The 24,912-nt window shown below is 44.6% G+C and overlaps 1 protein-coding gene across 4 annotated transcripts in view; it reads right to left on the bottom strand.

The window, feature by feature from the left end:
* Positions 1-24,912, bottom strand: part of LOC106563572 (pleckstrin homology-like domain family B member 2) — a 52,775-nt gene that overhangs the window by 17,657 nt on the left and 10,206 nt on the right. For 2 of the 4 annotated variants that reach the window (XM_014129271.3, XM_014129273.3), the window contains exons 5-9: positions 21,160-21,279; positions 19,195-20,240; positions 2,707-3,048; positions 687-827; positions 157-294 (exon numbers count right to left, since the gene is read on the bottom strand). In XM_014129271.3, the coding sequence (XP_013984746.1) occupies positions 157-294; positions 687-827; positions 2,707-3,048; positions 19,195-20,240; positions 21,160-21,279 (1,787 nt within the window). Of the gene's footprint in view, positions 1-156; positions 295-686; positions 828-2,706; positions 3,049-19,194; positions 20,241-21,159; positions 21,280-23,472; positions 23,641-24,912 lie in introns of those variants that run through there. The other 2 variants (XM_014129278.3, XM_014129272.3) reach the window with 2 other exon arrangements.

Raw genomic sequence — 24,912 nt, 5'->3', positions numbered from 1 at the left:
GATTCCTCCAACTCAGATTCTCACCACTGAAACCCCAACTCCCACATGTACCCTGACCGTATGTCTCTCTCTCTCCCCTCTCCGCCTCACATTCCCTGTGTCTGAAAGCAATGGCATCCAACTCACAGAGATGGACAACATGTCTGCTGCTGTTACCTGGGACTTGTCTGTGAGGACAGTCTTGTCATTGCTGCCAATCTTCTCATTGAGTTGGTCCAGTACCTCCTTCTCCCTATGCAGCAGGGCCATCTCAGAGTCCTGCTCCCCCTCCAGCAGAGCCCGCTCCACCTCCATCTGCACCACACGCGCGCGCACGCACGCACGCACGCACGCACGCACACCACACACACACACACACACACACACACACACACACACACACACACACACACACCCCCCCCCCCCCCCCCCCCCCCCCCCCCCCCCCCCCCCGCTTAAAATCAGTATTGTTAGCTCCCCAAAGCCAGACACAGATGGACCAAAACTACCCCCCCCCCCATTACTATCATTACCCAGCCACTGTAAACACTCATTTCCTAACTCCACAAAGTATCCCAACTCATAAACACACACATGTCAACACACACTGACACACACAGCATGGGTGAAGCTCCCTCCATTCACTCTCCCATGCTGTGCTCTGTTGTGCTCTGTTGTGTTGTGTGGTACTGTGTTGTGCTGCATACCTCTCTGATGGATTCCTCCATCTGGTTGTCCAGGTCTTTGATCTTCTGCTCCAACTCTTCTATGTTGTTTAGCACCTGGATCCTCTCTTCCTCGATACGCGTCACTTCCTGTTTCAGATGCACATCCTCCGTAGCCTGCTGCTGGTGATATTACAGAGCCATCATCAGTCCATGGGCCTACAAACTATCAATTAATCAATCAACCAATTTAAACTATCAAGCAATCAATCAACCAATCAAATGTATTGTATAAAGCTCTTTTTACATCAGCAGTTGTCACAGAGTGTTTTACAGAAACCCAGCCTAAACCCCCTGCTATCTACTCACAATGTGTGTTACTGTCAACACTGTGATGATGTCATGTCTTAAACACGATATGGTCCACTACAGGATCATGCCTCATTTAAAGCTATGGTACATGTTTTTATGTTTTCTTAACAACCTTCTGATTTGTAGCTAATAGTACATTGGTTAGATGGATCTGCCTCAGATTGCTGTCAGCGATAGTGAGGGGGAGTAATGCCCCTTCCATGTGTCTGTAATGCAGCAGAGATTCAGGTCCCTCAGGAGAACAGGGACTGGGTTAATACTCTACTGTCTCACAAGGAGTCTACTGCACAAGCCTCAGTGATCTCCTATCAGTAAGAGAGCCCTGCTGCCACCAGAGAGTCAACATCAGCTCCTGTCATCAGCCCCTGATCTAATCCACACACATCCGGGCACACACTGTATCTGACACATCACAACCTGTATCATATCTGCTGCCTGCTCGAGGCCTGCTGAACAGCAGTCAGAGCCTCACGTGGCAGGCAGGCAGCAGTCCTGGGATTTATGGGCTGTTTCAGAGGCAGTATCTGACTGCCTGCTCCACTGTTCCACTGCCAGGATTTAGGAATGAGATGGGAGAAGAGATTGGATTGGGGCGGCAGGTAGCCTAGTGGTTAGAGCATTGGACTAGTAACTGGAAGGTTGCAAGATCAAATCCCCGAGCTGACGAGGTACAAATCTCTCGTTCTGTCCCTGAGCAAGGCAGTTAACCCACTGTTCCTAGGCTGTCATTGAAAATAAGAATTTGTTCTTAACTGACTTGCCTAGTTAAATAAAGGTAAAATTGGAAGGTTCAATAACTAATGTATTTAATGGGACTCTGGCTCAGCTGTAAGAAATTATAGTGGAAATGTATTCCCTACATGAAATATAATGCTGATCTTGTAGTTGGGTACCAAATGAAAGTAGTAAAGTAGGCCCCAATGTACTTTATTTTCCAAATACACAATGCTTGTATGATTATCTGTTGTAATGGTATAAATATTCATATCAGCTACAAAGTAGGTACCGGGTATTATAAGTACTTTAATATTAACAAAACATCTTACACACAGCACACGAGTGCGCACAGTTATTCTACTGAGGATAAAGTCATTTCCTGTTCCCCTTCCTTTCAGAAAGACTGAGTGGCTGTAACTGTATTCCCCAGAGAACTCCTCCATTAAAACTAAACACACCATTAAGTCATTACTGCTCTAGAGTGGAAAATGCCACAGTCTTACAGCACCTCTACAACTGTAACAGTGGCTCTAAGACTGAGACTGGGGTTAGGTGCAGAGAGAGTGAGCTACTCGTGACATACTGGGGCACCATTGGAGGTGTACTCTGTGTGTAAGAATTCCGTATATCTTTAACAACACTGATACCTCAACCCCCACTGCGCTGCATAGTTTCCTCTACATTCACACCAACTCTGTCATGGGTGAACACACACAGCTATGTCGGAATGAGTTACTGTGTCATGCAGATGCTTTGATAAATCCCTCCCTAACCCTGTAATTATCAACAACAAGCCCCTGGGCAAGGGGAATTCCTTCTTTCATTTCATACTTTTCCCACTCATGTTCTACTGTGAGTATGTGTGCACCCACATGTTTGGCTGTCTAAGATGATGTGCTTGTTTGAGTGCTGAAGGGTTGAGATGAAAGACCTCGGGTCTCAAGACAATGTTAGACATGTCACCAGGACTTACCCTGGCTCTGTGGTGAGGGGAGGGTGAGGGGACAATAATGCGCAGGCTGACAGCAGGTGACTGGGCCCTGGAATCCCTGGCTTCTCTGTGCCCGCTGTGGCGGCGCTGGCGGACCTGCCGCTCCTCAGCCAGCTGGTACTCCCGGGCTTTGGTGCCAAAGACATTCTCCGGGGCAGTGCCACTGACGCTGCCGGGGGAGTTGGAGAACACTGAGTCATCATCAGACTCTTGCAGCTTCTCCAGCTCCTTGTTGATCTTCTGCAGGTCGGAGATGGCTGAGCCGCCCTGGTCCCGGCCCAGCTCAGTACACAGGCTCAGGATGGTCTCCAGCCGCTGGTGCTCCTATACACATTACATTAAGATGACCAGTGGTTAACACAGTCACACATTACAGGGAGAGGACCAGTGGTTAACACAGTCACACATTACATTAAGATGACCAGTGGTTAACACAGTCACACATTACAGGAAGAGGACCAGTGGTTAACACAGTCACACATTACAGGAAGAGGACCAGTGGTTAACACAGTCACACATTACAGGGAGAGGACCAGTGGTTAACACAGTCACACATTACATTAAGATGACCAGTGGTTAACACAGTCACACATTACAGGAAGAGGACCAGTGGTTAACACAGTCACACATTACAGGAAGAAAACCAGTGGTTAACACAGTCACACATTACAGGAAGAGGACCAGTGGTTAACACAGTCACACATTACATTAAGATGACCAGTGGTTAACACAGTCACACATTATAGGAAGAAAACCAGTGGTTAACACAGTCACACATTACAGGAAGAAAACCAGTGGTTAACACAGTCACACATTACATTAAGATGACCAGTGGTTAATACAGTCACACATTACAGGGAGAGGACCAGTGGTTAACAGAGTTCCACATTACAGGAAGAAAACCAGTGGTTAACACAGTCACACATTACAGGGAGAGGACCAGTGGTTAACACAGTCACACATTACATTAAGATGACCAGTGGTTAACACAGTCACACATTACAGGAAGAGGACCAGCGGTTAACATAGTCACACATTACAGGAAGAAAACCAGTGGTTAACACAGTCACACATTACAGGAAGAAAACCAGTGGTTAACACAGTCACACATTACAGGAAGAAAACCAGTGGTTAACACAGTTCCACATTACAGGAAGAGGACCAGTGGTTAACACAGTCACACATTACAGGGAGAGGACCAGTGGTTAACACAGTCACACATTACAGGAAGAAAACCAGTGGTTAACACAGTCACACATTACATTAAGATGACTAGTGGTTAACACAGTCACACATTACAGGGAGAGGACCAGTGGTTAACACAGTCACACATTACATTAAGATGACCAGTGGTTAACACAGTCACACATTACATTAAGATGACCAGTGGTTAACACAGTCACACATTACAGGAAGAGGACCAGTGGTTTACACAGTCACACATTACAGGGAGAGGACCAGTGGTTAACACAGTCACACATTACAGGGAGAGGACCAGCGGTTAACACAGTCACACATTCCATTAAGATGACCAGTGGTTAACACAGTCACACATTACATTAAGATGACCAGTGGTTAACACAGTCACACATTACAGGAAGAGGTCCAGCGGTTAACACAGTCACACATTACATTAAGATGACCAGTGGTTAACACAGTCACAAATTACAGGAAGAGGACCAGCGGTTAACACAGTCACACATTACAGGAAGAAAACCAGTGGTTAAAACAGTCACACATTATAGGAAGAAAACCAGCGGTTACCACAGTCACAAATTACAGGGAGAGGACCAGTTGTTAGCACAGTCACACATTACAGGAAGAAAACCAGTGGTTAACACATTCACAAATTACAGGAAGAGGACCAGCGGTTAACACAGTCACACATTACAGGAAGAGGACCAGCGGTTAACACAGTCACACATTACAGGAAGAAGACCAGTTGTTAACACAGTCACACATTACATTAAGATGACCAGTGGATAACACAGTCACACATTACAGGAAGAGGACCAGCGGTTAACACAGTCACACATTACAGGGAGAGGACCAGTGGTTAACACAGTCACACATTACATTAAGATGACCAGTGGTTAACACAATCACACATTACAGGGAGAGGACCAGTGGTTAACACAGTCACACATTACATTAAGATGACCAGTGGTTAACACAGTCACACATTACATTAAGATGACCAGTGGTTAACACAGTCACACATTACAGGAAGAGGACCAGCGGTTAACACAGTCACACATTACAGGGAGAGGACCAGTGGTTAACACAGTCACACATTACAGGGAGAGGACCAGTGGTTAACACAGTCACACATTACAGGGAGAGGACCAGTGGTTAACACAGTCACACATTACATTAAGAGGACCAGCGGTTAACACAGTCACACATTACAGGGAGAGGACCAGTGGTTAACACAGTCACACATTACAGGGAGAGGACCAGCGGTTTACACAGTCACACATTACATTAAGATGACCAGTGGTTAACACAGTCACACATTACATTAAGATGACCAGTGGTTAACACAGTCACACATTACATTAAGATGACCAGTGGTTAACACAGTCACACATTACAGGGAGAGGACCAGTGGTTAACACAGTCACACATTACATTAAGATGACCAGTGGTTAACACAGTCACACATTACATTAAGATGACCAGTGGTTAACACAGTCACACATTACAGGAAGAGGACCAGCGGTTAACACAGTCACACATTACATTAAGATGACCAGTGGTTAACACAGTCACACATTACAGGAAGAGGACCAGCGGTTAACACAGTCACACATTACAGGAAGAAAACCAGTGGTTAAAACAGTCACACATTATAGGAAAAAAACCAGTGGTTAACACAGTCACATATTACAGGAAGAGGACCAGCGGTTAACACAGTCACACATTACAGGAAGAGGACCAGTTGTTAACACTGTCACACATTACATTAAGATGACCAGTGGTTAACACAGTCACACATTACAGGAAGAAAACCAGAGGTTAACACAGTTCCACATTACAGGAAGATGACCAGTGGTTAACACAGTCACACATTACAGGGAGAGGACCAGTGGTTAACACAGTCACACATTACATTAAGATGACCAGTGCTTAACACAGTCACACATTACAGGAAGATGACCAGTGGTTAGCACAGTCACACATTACAGGAAGAGGACCAGTGGTTAACACAGTCACACATTACATTAAGATGACCAGTGGTTAACACAGTCACACATTACGGGGAGAGGACCAGTGGTTAACAAAGTCACACATTGCATTAAGATTACCAGTGGTTAACACAGTCACACATTACATTAAGATGACCAGTGGTTAACACAGTCACACATTACATTAAGATGACCAGTGGTTAACACAGTCACACATTACATTAAGATGACCAGTGGTTAACACAGTCACACATTACAGGGAGAGGACAAGTGGTTAACACAGTCACACATTACATTAAGATGACCAGTGGTTAACACAGTCACACATTACATTAAGATGACCAGTGGTTAACACAGTCACACATTACAGGAAGAGGACCAGCGGTTAACACAGTCACACATTACATTAAGATGACCAGTGGTTAACACAGTCACACATTACAGGAAGAGGACCAGCGGTTAACACAGTCACACATTACAGGAAGAAAACCAGTGGTTAAAACAGTCACACATTATAGGAAGAAAACCAGTGGTTAACACAGTCACATATTACAGGAAGAGGACCAGCGGTTAACACAGTCACACATTACAGGAAGAGGACCAGTTGTTAACACTGTCACACATTACATTAAGATGACCAGTGGTTAACACAGTCACACATTACAGGAAGAAAACCAGTGGTTAACACAGTTCCACATTACAGGAAGAGGACCAGTGGTTAAAACAGTCACACATTATAGGAAGAATACCAGTGGTTAACACAGTCACACATTACAGGGAGAGGACCAGCGGTTAACACAGTCACATATTACAGGAAGAGGACCAGCGGTTAACACAGTCACACATTACAGGAAGAAAACCAGTGGTTAAAACAGTCACACATTATAGGAAGAAAACCAGTGGTTAACACAGTCACATATTACAGGAAGAGGACCAGCGGTTAACACAGTCACACATTACAGGAAGAGGACCAGTTGTTAACACTGTCACACATTACATTAAGATGACCAGTGGTTAACACAGTCACACATTACAGGAAGAAAACCAGAGGTTAACACAGTTCCACATTACAGGAAGATGACCAGTGGTTAACACAGTCACACATTACAGGGAGAGGACCAGTGGTTAACACAGTCACACATTACATTAAGATGACCAGTGGTTAACACAGTCACACATTACAGGAAGATGACCAGTGGTTAGCACAGTCACACATTACAGGAAGAGGACCAGTGGTTAACACAGTCACACATTACATTAAGATGACCAGTGGTTAACACAGTCACACATTACGGGGAGAGGACCAGTGGTTAACAAAGTCACACATTGCATTAAGATTACCAGTGGATAACACAGTCACACATTACATTAAGATGACCAGTGGTTAACACAGTCACACATTACATTAAGATGACCAGTGGTTAACACAGTCACACATTACATTAAGATGACCAGTGGTTAACACAGTCACACATTACAGGGAGAGGACCAGTGGTTAACACAGTCACACATTACATTAAGATGACCAGTGGTTAACACAGTCACATATTACATTAAGATGACCAGTGGTTAACACAGTCACACATTACAGGAAGAGGACCAGCGGTTAACACAGTCACACATTACAGGAAGAGAACCAGTTGTTAACACTGTCACACATTACATTAAGATGACCAGTGGTTAACACAGTCACACATTACAGGAAGAAAACCAGTGGTTAACACAGTTCCACATTACAGGAAGAGGACCAGTGGTTAAAACAGTCACACATTATAGTAAGAATACCAGTGGTTAACACAGTCACACATTACAGGGAGAGGACCAGCGGTTAACACAGTCACATATTACAGGAAGAGGACCAGCGGTTAACACAGTCACACATTACAGGAAGAAGACCAGTTGTTAACACAGTCACACATTACAGGAAGAAAACCAGTGGTTAACACAGTTCCACATTACAGGAAGAAAACCAGTGGTTAACACAGTCACACATTACAGGAAGAGGACCAGTGGTTAACACAGTCACACATTACAGGGAGAGGACCAGTTGTTAGCACAGTGACACATTACAGGAAGAAAACCAGTGGTTAACACAGTCACACATTAAAGGAAGAGAACCAGCGGTTAACACAGTCACACATTACAGGGAGAGGACCAGTGGTTAACACAGTCACACATTACAGGGAGAGGACCAGCGGTTAACACAGTCACACATTACATTAAGATGACCAGTGGTTAACACAGTCACACATTACATTAAGATGACCAGTGGTTAACACAGTCACACATTACAGGGAGAGGACCAGTGGTTAACACAGTCACACATTACATTAAGATGACCAGTGGTTAGCACAGTCACACATTACAGGAAGAGGACCAGCGGTTAACACAGTCACACATTACATTAAGATGACCAGTGGTTAACACAGTCACACATTACAGGAAGAGAACCAGCAGTTAACACAGTCACACATTACAGGAAGAAAACCAGTGGTTAAAACAGTCACACATTATAGGAAGAAAACCAGTGGTTAACACAGTCACACATTACAGGGAGAGGACCAGTGGTTAATACAGTCACACATTACAGGGAGAGGACCAGTGGTTAACACAGTTCCACATTACAGGAAGAAAACCAGTGGTTAACACAGTCACACATTACATTAAGATGATCAGTGGTTAACACAGTCACACATTACAGGAAGAGGACCAGCGGTTAACACAGTCACACATTACAGGAAGAAAACCAGTGGTTAACACAGTCACACATTTCAGGAAGAAAACCAGTGGTTAACACAGTCACACATTACAGGAAGAAAAACAGTGGTTAACACAGTCACACATTACAGGAAGAAAACCAGAGGTTAACACAGTTCCACATTACAGGAAGATGACCAGTGGTTAATACAGTCACACATTACAGGGAGAGGACCAGTGGTTAACACAGTCACACATTACATTAAGATGACCAGTGGTTAACACAGTCACACATTACAGGAAGATGACCAGTGGTTAGCACAGTCACACATTACAGGAAGAGGACCAGTGGTTAACACAGTCACACATTACAGGAAGATGACCAGTGGTTAACACAGTCACACATTAAAGGAAGAGAACCAGCGGTTAACACAGTCACACATTACAGGGAGAGGACCAGTGGTTAACACAGTCACACATTACAGGGAGAGGACCAGCGGTTAACACAGTCACACATTACATTAAGATGACCAGTGGTTAACACAGTCACACATTACATTAAGATGACCAGTGGTTAACACAGTCACACATTACAGGGAGAGGACCAGTGGTTAACACAGTCACACATTACATTAAGATGACCAGTGGTTAGCACAGTCACACATTACAGGAAGAGGACCAGCGGTTAACACAGTCACACATTACATTAAGATGACCAGTGGTTAACACAGTCACACATTACAGGAAGAGGAACCAGTTGTTAACACTGTCACACATTACATTAAGATGACCAGTGGTTAACACAGTCACACATTACAGGAAGAGGACCAGCGGTTAACACAGTCACACATTACAGGAAGAAAACCAGTGGTTAAAACAGTCACACATTATAGGAAGAACACCAGTGGTTAACACAGTCACACATTACAGGGAGAGGACCAGTTGTTAGCACAGTCACACATTACAGGAAGAAAACCAGTGGTTAACACAGTCACACATTACAGGAAGAGGACCAGCGGTTAACACAGTCACACATTACAGGAAGAGGACCAGTTGTTAACACTGTCACACATTACATTAAGATGACCAGTGGTTAACACAGTCACACATTACAGGAAGAAAACCAGTGGTTAACACAGTTCCACATTACAGGAAGAGGACCAGTGGTTAAAACAGTCACACATTATAGGAAGAATACCAGTGGTTAACATAGTCACACATTACAGGGAGAGGACCAGTTGTTAGCACAGTCACACATTACAGGAAGAAAACCAGTGGTTAACACAGTCACACATTACAGGAAGAGGACCAGCGGTTAACACAGTCACACATTACATTAAGATGACCAGTGGTTAACACAGTCACACATTACAGGAAGAGGAATATCAGTTAACACAGTCACACATTACAGGGAGAAAACCAGTGGTTAAAACAGTCACACATTATAGGAAGAACACCAGTGGTTAACACAGTCACACATTACATTAAGATGACCAGTGGTTAACACAGTCACTCATTACGGGGAGAGGACCAGTGGTTAACAAAGTCACACATTGCATTAAGATTACCAGTGGTTAACACAGTCACACATTACATTAAGATGACCAGTGGTTAACACAGTCACACATTACATTAAGATGACCAGTGGTTAACACAGTCACACATTACATTAAGATGACCAGTGGTTAACACAGTCACACATTACAGGGAGAGGACCAGTGGTTAACACAGTCACACATTACATTAAGATGACCAGTGGTTAACACAGTCACACATTACATTAAAATGACCAGTGGTTAACACAGTCACACATTACAGGAAGAGGACCAGCGGTTAACACAGTCACACATTACAGGAAGAGGACCAGTTGTTAACACTGTCACACATTACATTAAGATGACCAGTGGTTAACACAGTCACACATTACAGGAAGAAAACCAGTGGTTAACACAGTTCCACATTACAGGAAGAGGACCAGTGGTTAAAACAGTCACACATTATAGGAAGAATACCAGTGGTTAACACAGTCACACATTACAGGGAGAGGACCAGCGGTTAACACAGTCACATATTACAGGAAGAGGACCAGCGGTTAACACAGTCACACATTACAGGAAGAAGACCAGTTGTTAACACAGTCACACATTACATTAAGATGAGCAGTGGTTTACACAGTCACACATTCCAGGAAGAAAACCAGTGGTTAACACAGTTCCACATTACAGGAAGAAAACCAGTGGTTAACACAGTCACACATTACAGGATGAGGACCAGTTGTTAGCACAGTCACACATTACAGGAAGAAAACCAGTGGTTAACACAGTCACACATTAAAGGAAGAGAACCAGCGGTTAACACAGTCACACATTACAGGGAGAGGACCAGTGGTTAACACAGTCACACATTACAGGGAGAGGACCAGCGGTTAACACAGTCACACATTACATTAAGATGACCAGTGGTTAACACAGTCACACATTACATTAAGATGACCAGTGGTTAACACAGTCACACATTACAGGGAGAGGACCAGTGGTTAACACAGTCACACATTACATTAAGATGACCAGTGGTTAGCACAGTCACACATTACAGGAAGAGGACCAGCGGTTAACACAGTCACACATTACATTAAGATGACCAGTGGTTAACACAGTCACACATTACAGGAAGAGTACCAGCAGTTAACACAGTCACACATTACAGGAAGAAAACCAGTGGTTAAAACAGTCACACATTATAGGAAGAAAACCAGTGGTTAACACAGTCACACATTACAGGGAGAGGACCAGTGGTTAATACAGTCACACATTACAGGGAGAGGACCAGTGGTTAACACAGTTCCACATTACAGGAAGAAAACCAGTGGTTAACACAGTCACACATTACATTAAGATGACCAGTGGTTAACACAGTCACACATTACAGGAAGAGGACCAGCGGTTAACACAGTCACACATTACAGGAAGAAAACCAGTGGTTAACACAGTCACACATTTCAGGAAGAAAACCAGTGGTTAACACAGTCACACATTACAGGAAGAAAACCAGTGGTTAACACAGTCACACATTACAGGAAGAAAACCAGAGGTTAACACAGTTCCACATTACAGGAAGATGACCAGTGGTTAATACAGTCACACATTACAGGGAGAGGACCAGTGGTTAACACAGTCACACATTACATTAAGATGACCAGTGGTTAACACAGTCACACATTACAGGAAGATGACCAGTGGTTAACACAGTCACACATTACATTAAGATGACCAGTGGTTAACACAGTCACACATTACAGGAAGAGGACCAGCGGTTAACACAGTCACACATTACAGGAAGAAAACCAGTGGTTAAAACAGTCACACATTATAGGAAGAACACCAGTGGTTAACACAGTCACACATTACAGGAAGATGACCAGTGGTTAACACAGTCACACATTACGGGGAGAGGACCAGTGGTTAACACAGTCACACATTACATTAAGATGACCAGTGGTTAACACAGTCACACATTACAGGAAGAGGAACCAGTTGTTAACACTGTCACACATTACATTAAGATGACCAGTGGTTAACACAGTCACACATTACAGGAAGAGGACCAGCGGTTAACACAGTCACACATTACAGGAAGAAAACCAGTGGTTAAAACAGTCACACATTATAGGAAGAACACCAGTGGTTAACACAGTCACACATTACAGGGAGAGGACCAGTTGTTAGCACAGTCACACATTACAGGAAGAAAACCAGTGGTTAACACAGTCACACATTACAGGAAGAGGACCAGCGGTTAACACAGTCACACATTACAGGAAGAGGACCAGTTGTTAACACTGTCACACATTACATTAAGATGACCAGTGGTTAACACAGTCACACATTACAGGAAGAAAACCAGTGGTTAACACAGTTCCACATTACAGGAAGAGGACCAGTGGTTAAAACAGTCACACATTATAGGAAGAATACCAGTGGTTAACACAGTCACACATTACAGGGAGAGGACCAGTTGTTAGCACAGTCACACATCACAGGAAGAAAACCAGTGGTTAACACAGTCACACATTACAGGAAGAGGACCAGCGGTTAACACAGTCACACATTACATTAAGATGACCAGTGGTTAACACAGTCACACATTACAGGAAGAGGAACATCGGTTAACACAGTCACACATTACAGGGAGAAAACCAGTGGTTAAAACAGTCACACATTATAGGAAGAAAACCAGTGGTTAACACAGTCACACATTACAGGGAGAGGACCAGTGGTTAATACAGTCACACTTTACAGGGAGAGGACCAGTGGTTAACACAGTTCCACATTACAGGAAGAAAACCAGCGGTTAACACAGTCACACATTACAGGAAGAAAACCAGTGGTTAACACAGTCACACATTTCAGGAAGAAAACCAGTGGTCAACACAGTCACACATTACAGGAAGAAAACCAGCGGTTAACACAGTCACACATTACAGGAAGAAAACCAGAGGTTAACACAGTTACACATTACAGGAAGATTACCAGTGGTTAACACAGTCACACATTACAGGGAGAGGACCAGTGGTTAACACAGTCACACATTACATTAAGATGACCAGTGGTTAACACAGTCACACATTACAGGAAGATGACCAGTGGTTAGCACAGTCACACATTACAGGAAGAGGACCAGTGGTTAGCACAGTCACACATTACAGGAAGAGGACCAGCGGTTAACACAGTCACACATTACAGGAAGAGGACCAGTTGTTAACACAGTCACACATTACATTAAGATGACCAGTGGTTAACACAGTCACACATTACAGGAAGAGGAACATCAGTTAGCACAGTCACACATTACAGGAAGAAAACCAGTGGTTAAAACAGTCACACATTATAGGAAGAAAACTTGTGGTTAACACAGTCACACATTACAGGGAGAGGACCAGTGGTTAACACAGTCACACATTACATTAAGATGACCAGTGGTTAACACAGTCACACATTATAGGAACAAAAACCAGTGGTTAACACAGTCACACATTACAGGAAGAGGACCAGTGGTTAAAACAGTCACACATTACATTAAGATGACCAGCGGTTAATACAGTCACACATTACAGGGAGAGGACCAGTGGTTAACACAGTTCCACATTACAGGAAGAAAACCAGTGGTTAACACAGTCACACATTACATTAAGATGACCAGTGGTTAACACAGTCACACATTACAGGAAGATGGCCAGTGGTTAGCACAGTCACACATTACAGGAAGAGGACCAGTGGTTAACACAGTCACACATTACATTAAGATGACCAGTGGTTAACACAGTCACACATTACAGGGAGAGGACCAGTGGTTAACACAGTCACACATTGCATTAAGATAACAAGTGGTTAACACAGTCACACATTACATTAAGATGACCAGTGGTTAACACAGTCATACATTACAGGAAGAGGACCAGTGGTTAACACAGTCACACATTACAGGGAGAGGACCAGTGGTTAACACAGTCACACATTACATTAAGAGGACCAGCGGTTAACACAGTCACACATTACAGGGAGAGGACCAGTGGTTAACACAGTCACACATTGCATTAAGATAACCAGTGGTTAACACAGTCATACATTACAGGAAGAGGACCAGTGGTTAACACAGTCACACATTACAGGGAGAGGACCAGTGGTTAACACAGTCACACATTACATTAAGAGGACCAGCGGTTAACACAGTCACACATTACAGGGAGAGGACCAGTGGTTAACACAGTCACACATTACAGGGAGAGGACCAGCGGTTAACACAGTCACACATTACATTAAGATGACCAGTGGTTAACACAGTCACACATTACATTAAGATGACCAGTGGTTAACACAGTCACACATTACATTAAGATGACCAGTGGTTAACACAGTCACACATTACAGGGAGAGGACCAGTGGTTAACACAGTCACACATTACATTAAGATGACCAGTGGTTAACACAGTCACACTTTACATTAAGATGACCAGTGGTTAACACAGTCACACATTACAGGAAGAGGACCAGTTGTTAACACTGTCACACATTACATTAAGATGATCAGTGGTTAACACAGTCACACATTACAGGAAGAAAACCAGTGGTTAACACAGTTCCACATTACAGGAAGAAAACCAGCGGTTAACACAGTCACACATTACAGGAAGAAAACCAGAGGTTAACACAGTTACACATTACAGGAAGATTACCAGTGGTTAACACAGTCACACATTACAGGGAGAGGACCAGTGGTTAACACAGTCACACATTACATTAAGATGACCAGTGGTTAACACAGTCACACATTACAGGAAGATGACCAGTGGTTAGCACAGTCACACATTACAGGAAGAGGACCAGTGGTTAGCACAGTCACACATTACAGGAAGAGGACCAGTGGTTAACACAGTCACACATTACAGGAAGATGACCAGTGGTTAACACAGTCACACATTACGGGGAGAGGACCAGTGGTTAACACAGTCACACATTACATTAAGATGACCAGTGGTTAACACAGTCACACATTACAGGAAGAGGACCAGCGGTTAACACAGTCACACATTACATTAAGATGACCAGTGGTTAACACAGTCACACATTACAGGAAGAGGACCAGCGGTTAACACAGTCACACATTACAGGAAGAAAACCAGTGGTTAAAACAGTCACACATTATAGGAAGAAAACCAGTGGTTAACACAGTCACACATTACAGGGAGAGGACCAGTTGTTAGCACAGTCACACATTACAGGAAGAAAACCAGTGGTTAACACAGTCACACATTACAGGAAGAGGACCAGCGGTTAACACAGTCACACATTACAGGAAGAGGACCAGTTGTTAACACTGTCACACATTACATTAAGATGACCAGTGGTTAACACAGTCACACATTACAGGAAGAAAACCAGTGGTTAACACAGTTCCACATTACAGGAAGAGGACCAGTGGTTAAAACAGTCACACATTATAGGAAGAATACCAGTGGTTAACACAGTCACACATTACAGGGAGAGGACCAGTTGTTAGCACAGTCACACATTACAGGAAGAAAACCAGTGGTTAACACAGTCACACATTACAGGAAGAGGAACAGCGGTTAACACAGTCACACATTACATTAAGATGACCAGTGGTTAACACAGTCACACATTACAGGAAGAGGAACATCAGTTAGCACAGTCACACATTACAGGAAGAAAACCAGTGGTTAAAACAGTCACACATTATAGGAAGAAAACTTGTGGTTAACACAGTCACACATTACAGGGAGAGGACCAGTGGTTAACACAGTCACACATTACATTAAGATGACCAGTGGTTAACACAGTCACACATTATAGGAACAAAAACCAGTGGTTAACACAGTCACACATTACAGGAAGAGGACCAGTGGTTAAAACAGTCACACATTACATTAAGATGACCAGCGGTTAATACAGTCACACATTACAGGGAGAGGACCAGTGGTTAACACAGTTCCACATTACAGGAAGAAAACCAGTGGTTAACACAGTCACACATTACATTAAGATGACCAGTGGTTAACACAGTCACACATTACAGGAAGATGGCCAGTGGTTAGCACAGTCACACATTACAGGAAGAGGACCAGTGGTTAACACAGTCACACATTACATTAAGATGACCAGTGGTTAACACAGTCACACATTACAGGGAGAGGACCAGTGGTTAACACAGTCACACATTGCATTAAGATAACAAGTGGTTAACACAGTCACACATTACATTAAGATGACCAGTGGTTAACACAGTCATACATTACAGGAAGAGGACCAGTGGTTAACACAGTCACACATTACAGGGAGAGGACCAGTGGTTAACACAGTCACACATTACATTAAGAGGACCAGCGGTTAACACAGTCACACATTACAGGGAGAGGACCAGTGGTTAACACAGTCACACATTGCATTAAGATAACCAGTGGTTAACACAGTCATACATTACAGGAAGAGGACCAGTGGTTAACACAGTCACACATTACAGGGAGAGGACCAGTGGTTAACACAGTCACACATTACATTAAGAGGACCAGCGGTTAACACAGTCACACATTACAGGGAGAGGACCAGTGGTTAACACAGTCACACATTACAGGGAGAGGACCAGCGGTTAACACAGTCACACATTACATTAAGATGACCAGTGGTTAACACAGTCACACATTACATTAAGATGACCAGTGGTTAACACAGTCACACATTACATTAAGATGACCAGTGGTTAACACAGTCACACATTACAGGGAGAGGACCAGTGGTTAACACAGTCACACATTACATTAAGATGACCAGTGGTTAACACAGTCACACTTTACATTAAGATGACCAGTGGTTAACACAGTCACACATTACAGGAAGAGGACCAGTTGTTAACACTGTCACACATTACATTAAGATGATCAGTGGTTAACACAGTCACACATTACAGGAAGAAAACCAGTGGTTAACACAGTTCCACATTACAGGAAGAGGACCAGTGGTTAAAACAGTCACACATTATAGGAAGAAAACCAGTGGTTAACACAGTCACACATTACAGGGAGAGGACCAGTTGTTAGCACAGTCACACATTACAGGAAGAAAACCAGTGGTTAACACAGTCACACATTACAGGAAGAGGACCAGCGGTTAACACAGTCACACATTACAGGAAGAGGACCAGTTTTTAACACTGTCACACATTACATTAAGATGACCAGTGGTTAACACAGTCACACATTACAGGAAGAAAACCAGTGGTTAACACAGTTCCACATTACAGGAAGAGGACCAGTGGTTAACACAGTCACACATTACAGGGAGAGGACCAGTTGTTAGCACAGTCACACATTACAGGAAGAAAACCAGTGGTTAACACAGTCACACATTACAGGAAGAGGACCAGCGGTTAACACAGTCACACATTACAGGAAGCGGACCAGCGGTTAACACAGTCACACATTACATTAAGATGACCAGTGGTTAACACAGTCACAAATTACAGGAAGAAAACCAGTGGTTAACACAGTCACACATTACAGGAAGAGGACCAGCAGTTAACACAGTCACACATTACAGGAAGAGGACCAGCGGTTAACACAGTCACACATTACAGGAAGAAAACCAGTGGTTAACACAGTTCCACATTACAGGAAGAAAACCAGTGGTTAACACAGTCACACATTACAGGAAGAGGACCAGCGGTTAACACAGTCACACATTACAGGAAGAGGACCAGCGGTTAACACAGTCACACATTACAGGAAGAAAACCAGTGGTTAACACAGTTCCACATTACAGGAAGAAAACCAGTGGTTAACACTGTCACACATTACAGGAAGAGGACCAGTGGTTAACACAGTCACATATTATTGCCAATATACTATTCATTAGACTCAGACTGTGCTATTGGGATCCAATTGTTTCATAGATGGGTATTTTCATCTATTTACAGAGTATTTTTTCAACACAATGGGATCATGTCATCACCCAAAAGCCCGATCAAACAACCTATAAACTACCCATAGAAACACAATAAAACCAGAGAAACTACATTTCAAATGTAATCCAGTGATTTTCCGAGGAGCACAAAGTTCAAATGAGTCTTAACCAGTCTGACCAACTGTCTGACCACCAGTCTGACCAACAGTCTGACCAACAGTCTGACCACCAGTCTGACCAACAGTCTGACCACCAGTCTGACCAACAGTCTGACCAACAGTCTGACCAACTGTCTGACCAACAGTCTGACCACCAGTCTGACCACCAGTCTGACCACCAGTCTGACCAACAGTCTGACCAACAGTCTGACCAACTGTCTGACCAACAGTCTGACCAACAGTCTGACCACCAGTCTGACCACCAGTCTGACCAACTGTCTGACCACCAGTCTGACCAACAGTCTGACCAACAGTCTGACCACCAGTCTGACCACCAGTCTGACCAACAGTCTGACCACCAGTCTGACCAACAGTCTGACCAACAGTCTGACCAACTGTCTGACCAACAGTCTGACCAACAGTCTGACCAACAGTCTGACCAACAGTCTGACCACCAGTCTGACCAACAGTCTGACCAACAGTCTGACCAACTGTCTGACCAACAGTCTGACCAACTGTCTGACCAACAGTCTGACCAACTGTCTGACCAACTGTCTGACCAACTGGTTCATGGCGCATCGCTCCGTGTGTTCCATCTCTTTACAGCAGGAGTGTGAGAGTGAGTTCAGTCAATGAAACATGATGACAACTAGCCAGAACATCCAATTAGCCTTCTCAAGAAATAAAAGCTGAAATCAAAGCACTATAAGCACTTTCATGTATTCATAACAGTCCCTAGTAAAGAGACGGGACCAGACGAACTAGCAGAATGAAACCAGGTGTCGAAGTCACACAATCAGAGCCTGCTAGAGTAGTAGACTCTAGAGTCTAGACTGAAGAATAAAGGCAGGATAATAATAATAATAACATAATAATAAAAAAGGTTTAATAATAATGAATAGAGTGCATTAGACAACAAGTAAAATGATTGATCTAAGGCTGTGTTTATCTCACCAGTCTCTGCACCTCCTGTTCTCTGAGCCTCTCGTCTCTCTGGTGCTTGTGATAGTCTGTAAGCTCCTCCTTCCCATTCAGAGAGCTGATGCTGCCTCTTCTTGATCTCAGCCCCAGCCCACCCTTCCCAAAGGACTGCCTCCTCTCCCCCAGGCCCAGGTCCAGGCAGGGTGAGGAACCCCGCAGGCCCCCGTGCTCCAGTTCACAGCCCAGAGAGGCCAGAGAGGCCAGGCTGGCCCTGCGGGGAGTACCCGGTATGCTGGCTGTTGCTAGCACTGTTACGTCTGGCGGCCGCTCCAGAGGAGACAGGCTGCGCCTCATTTTGGAGGACAGGGACACAGAACCCTTCTCCCCTCTGTGGGAGCCCATGGAGCGGCGTGGGGGCAGGGACAGGGCTGCAGAGTCTGACGACCGGTGGAGGCGGGGTAGAGAGCGGCTGTGGGTAGAGCCCAGGCCGTTGAGTGACCCTGTAGAGTACTTCCTCTGACGTGGTGCAGGGTCCATACCATTGTCCCCGTTCCGGCCCTGGGCATAGAACCTGCGGCCTAGACGAGGGCTGGAGGGCATGCTGGCCGCCCCACTGTGGCCCTGAGGAGGACGGGGTGCAGGATCCCCATAGGAAGAGGAACCATTCCACATGGACAGGAGAGAACTGGCTACATTTGGGCGATGCCCGTCAGAGGAGCTAGAGAGGAGCAGGCTGTCCTGTGATTGGTGGCGTGAGCGGGTGTATGGTGGTTTGGGGCTGAGAGGACGCTCACCCTGGCGAGGGGAGGGGGGCGTGCTACTACTGGTTATGTAGGGGAGGCCTCTGGAGGAGGGGGGGCGCTCGGCACTCCTGGGGGGCGTGGGGGACAGGGGGCTAGGAGGGGGCAGGCTGAGGTAGGTACGGGTAGATTCTGTGCTGGCCCTCAGGCTAGCCTCTAGAGCACTCTTCCTGCGCTGCAGAGTCTCCATCAGGTCCTGCAGCTCCGCCTTCGATCGGGAGCCTCTCATCATGGTGCCATCTACTGAGCCGCCATTGCTGTGCTCAGTCTTTACACAGTCTGTGGAAACATCAGATGCATAGAAACCAAACTCTCATTAATGTGTATATATGATGCTGTCTTGGAGCACAGTAAAACACACCCTATACACACCCTCAAGCCTAACGCCTATAAGCTGAAAGAGACTGAGGCAACCAGCCTGAGTGGGATCTAATAACCAAACAGTGATCAGCCCATGTAGTATGCTGACTAAGGAGGGAGAAACCAGCGAAGAACGTCCTTCAGACGGTTCTGGGCCCAAAACAAACACAGTCCGTGGTTAAGGAAAGCTTCTTCTAAAAATGGAAGAATGCTGGCGGAGTGAGACGGGCCGGAATGCCTTTGTACTTTCTGGCACTGAGGGAGAGCCTGGACCCTGAGGAATCCCCTCTGTCAGCACGCCCCTTCCTCCCACCGACCCGGCACCCGCGGCCCAGCATGCAGTGCAGGGTTTCTGCTCTGAGACCACCTGGGCTGGCTGACCTCAGGCTCTGTTTATCTGTGCTGACATGCTGTCATTTGTTCTCTCAGCGGATAAACTCACACCGGACAGGGGAGAATGTGGTGGACTTCCATTTATTTATACCTTACATGGGCAGTTTGACCCAAGGACTTTGGCTGTGTACATACTCGCTTAGCTGAAGAGTATAACCGTCAGACTTGAGTAAAGCAGAGTGGAGCCAAGCAGAGCCAGAGCATGACCCTTGCCCCCAGCAGACAAAGAGACAGATAGATAGAGAGAACGAATACATTCTGAACTCTGAGAACCACTTCCTTACCACACAGCCATCACAGTGACACCTTGGCACTTCTGCAGGTTCCTCATGCAGGGGAAAAAGGGATAAACAGGGAAGAATAGCAGTAGGATTGGGAAATGTAGAGAAATAGCGGTAAGAGTGTAGTCTTCAGGGTTGTGCGAGAGAGAGAGATCAGTCCCTACCTGAGCTGTAGCCCATAGTGGCAACAAGACTCTTCTGGGGCTGCATGCTCTTCATACGTCTGGCCTCCTCAGGGTGGTTAAAGCGGAAGAAGTAGGATTTACCCAGACAGAGTGTGAATCCTGGATAAACAACAGTCAGAACTGACTCTCTCACAAATACACACACATTCAACAGAGCGCTTTGTAGAGTATTTTGAACACAGCCATACACACACACACACACACACACACACAACAGAATGTTTCTACCTTGGAGTAAAGGGCTTTACTGAGTTTTCTCCAATTACATCAATGTCCAAGTAAAACACATTGTTTAATGCAGAGGGCAGTAGTGTAAGACATTGTCACGATGCCTCAGTCCAGGCAGCATAAGGAGCACATTACAGATACCCTCTGTTCTCTAAACCGTACTGTCTGGAGCCGAGGAGCTAAATGAGGAAACCTTACAGAGTAGGAAAACAGATTCAGCCTCCAGCATTAATGGTATCTGAGATGGAAACAAAATTCTCCTCACTTTTGTGGACAAAGAATTGATGACTGAGAAGGCTGCTGCTGTGTCCCTGAATCAATAAGCCATTTCTCTTGTATCTGTCATTGAGCCGGGCTGTCTTCTACACTGAGACACTGTGATGATTTCAGCAATATTTACTCTCTGAGACTGGGGCTATGACAGAGATGCACAACTCCCTTCCCCCAAACACACACACACACACACACACACACACACACACACACACACACACACACACACACACACACACACACACACACACACACACACACACACACACACACACACACACACACACACACACACACACACACACACACACACACACACACACTTCAGGGTCGGAGTCTTCTGGGTCTGATAATCCAAGGTTTCCTGCTCCGCCACGCTGATGGTTCTTCAGGAAGTGGGGTATCCTTTTACACAGTCAGCTACATACAATCCATCAGCATGAGTTAGTTCACCCTGCTCTGGCCACCTGAAACAGCTTTCCCTCATATGAGAAGTGGGGGGGGGGGGGGGGGGGTTAAAGCATCACACAGACAGCAGGGCAGCAAGGCAGAGCAAAAACCAGACAGAGGAATTTTTTTTATACACACCATTGGGGAAACCCAATTCAGAGTCCTCCTACACATTTGGGTTCTACTCAGTGTGTGTGTGTGTTATATGACTAGCCTTCCACTGGAACTACGGCTACTTTGTGAAATGATATAGTAGGCTGTATATTACTAACTGATAAGACCTGTAATAAGTTGTTCTAATAAAACATTTTAATCCTCTATTAATAATCTGTCTACTACAGAGAATGGCAGTGTGGTACCTCAGATAATCAAACACCCAGGGCTCAGGGAATTCCCCTCTCACAGCCCCTTCTGAGAATAATAGCCTATCCCTTTTTGTCTAATTAAGTAACCACATAATGACCACTAATGACATGGTTCTTTTGGAGCAAAGATGTAAAAATGAAGGACCAATGTACAGGCAGCTCAACTTCTGATTCGGGACCAACAGGCTGCTCGACTTCTGATTAGGGACCAATGCGCAGGCCTCTCGACCTCTGCATCCATCTATGCTACCTCCCAATCACTTGTTTATTTTTCCCCAAGGAGTACCAACCCACTTCGGGGAAACGTGCAATGAGTACCAAACCACTTCGGGGAAACTTGCAAGGAGTATCAAACCACTTCGGCGAAACGATGCAACCATATGAAAATGATTAAGAAAAGCGCACTCTTGGCCATACAGCACTATTTTTATTTATTCTTTGTTTAACTAGGCAAGTCAGTTAAGAACAAATTCTGATTTACAATGACGGCCTACCCCTGACGTCGCAGGGCCAATTGTGCGCAACCTGATGGGACTCCCAATCACGGCCGGATTGTGATACAGCCTGGAATCGAACCAGTGACGCCTCTAGCACTGAGATGCAGTGCCTTACGCCACTCACGAGCCCATTTAAACCCGCTAAAGTTTAAACAGTCCCCTAAAAGGTGTGCGGCATATCCTACTACTGAGTCTATACTAAAATGCACTTCGAGTATTTCAATGGCTTTAAAATAAAATAAGAAAATTGACTATTTTGCGCGCAACTCTTTGACAAACTGGACATAACCAAAGAAAACCATGTATAGCCTACAATTGAACAATGAATCCAAACTGGAGTTCGCGAAAGATTACTGACGGGTTAAAAAAGTTATTATCCTGCAAGATGAGGAGGGAGAATGGTGAAACAGACACGCATCTTTTCTGGAGCAACTTTTGAAAACGTCTGAGATGTTTTTGTTTCGAGGACGACAACTAACCTTTGTGTGCTGTTCCATTCAAACTGTTGAGCGTTGGTGATGGACGGAACTCCTCTGCCTTGGATTAGCATGACAAAGGGACAGAGGCGCTTCCCTCTGCTACCTTGACGAGTCCTCAGACACTCCTCCTCCCCATTCTCAAGTCTGGTTGGCTGATTTGGGTGGTCGCAGACGCGCCAAATTGGGGAGAGGAGGGGGCTTTGGTGGGACGGGGGAGAAGGGGGCGGGTGACGGGGGATGCTGTAACCCCAACCCTAAGGGACAGTCACATTTTTTTTTAAATGTAACCTTTTTTAACTAGGCAGTTCGAGTTTACAAACGTGGATATCGACTTTGCCAAAAAATACATCTCTTCCTACCTTGTAGGCCTACCCAGAATCAAAGGCTTGGATTGACAATCTCCTAATGTCGTTGAACTTTCTGTTGTTTTGCAACAGAGGTCTCTTTCCATTCATCAAACGGAAGGTGCACAGTTTGGATTGATTAACTGAATGTTTTTATTTGTCAGTAAAAAATACATACAGTATATACACTCAGTACAAATATTTGTAAAAGTGACCAGGATTGCACAATAAAGTCGGGGATTTATTTCCATTGTGTGTAAATACTTAGAGCACATAAAAAATCCGGTTAAATTCCCATGCACCGAAAAAAAATGTTAAATGGGTTCCATCGTATTTTTAACTCTAGGCCTGCTGATGGTTTTGTCACAAAAAATATATAGCTAATATGCTAATATGCACCGTCTGGTAACCTATTGGCACATGCGCTCTAGTGGCTCTAGCCAACAGCTCGCAGATACAGTGCGGGTATATGCTACATGATGAGGATTTATTATGGACAAAAGTGTGAGATTATTTTTATTTGTCAAATGCCAGCCAAGCATTGATCATCATGTCACCAGAATAAAACCCTCGTTATTGAAAGGAGCATCAAACTCATCACCGTGCACATTCACTCCCTGTGAAGTTAATCATAATTTATTTAATATAGCCTAATAAATGGCATGCTTTCCCATGATGTCGTGACATGTTTTATCCGACATGTAGGACTACTTTACTCGCATAAAAGGGTTGGATGTTAACCTAATGTAAAGCCATTTTGAGAATGGTGGAATTATAAATAGGATGAATGTGCGCATGCCTACAGGAGATTTTTGAAGTGGCCTAATCAGATTAAAACATCGTGTCTGGTTGTGTTTATGCCATATATAAAATGTAATACCTTTTAAAAGTTAAATGACAAATATTTAGGCTGTATAGGTTAGGTTGTAGGTACGTGAGGAATAGCCGCTCAGATTTGGAGAGGCAGAGTGCGCTTTAAACTTTCCTGACTAACTGGTCATGTCAGGTGCACACGTGGCCACAATATTATTGGACGACTTGGGAGAATGATGATCTGCAACAGACAGCACATCTCAGTATCATCCTTAAAAAAACA

This window comes from Salmo salar, chromosome 11 (genome assembly GCF_965601325.2).
Source record: "Salmo salar chromosome 11, fSalSal1, whole genome shotgun sequence".
NCBI classification, from domain to species: domain Eukaryota; kingdom Metazoa; phylum Chordata; class Actinopteri; order Salmoniformes; family Salmonidae; genus Salmo; species Salmo salar.
This window is presented reverse-complemented; position numbering and strand designations above follow the sequence as displayed.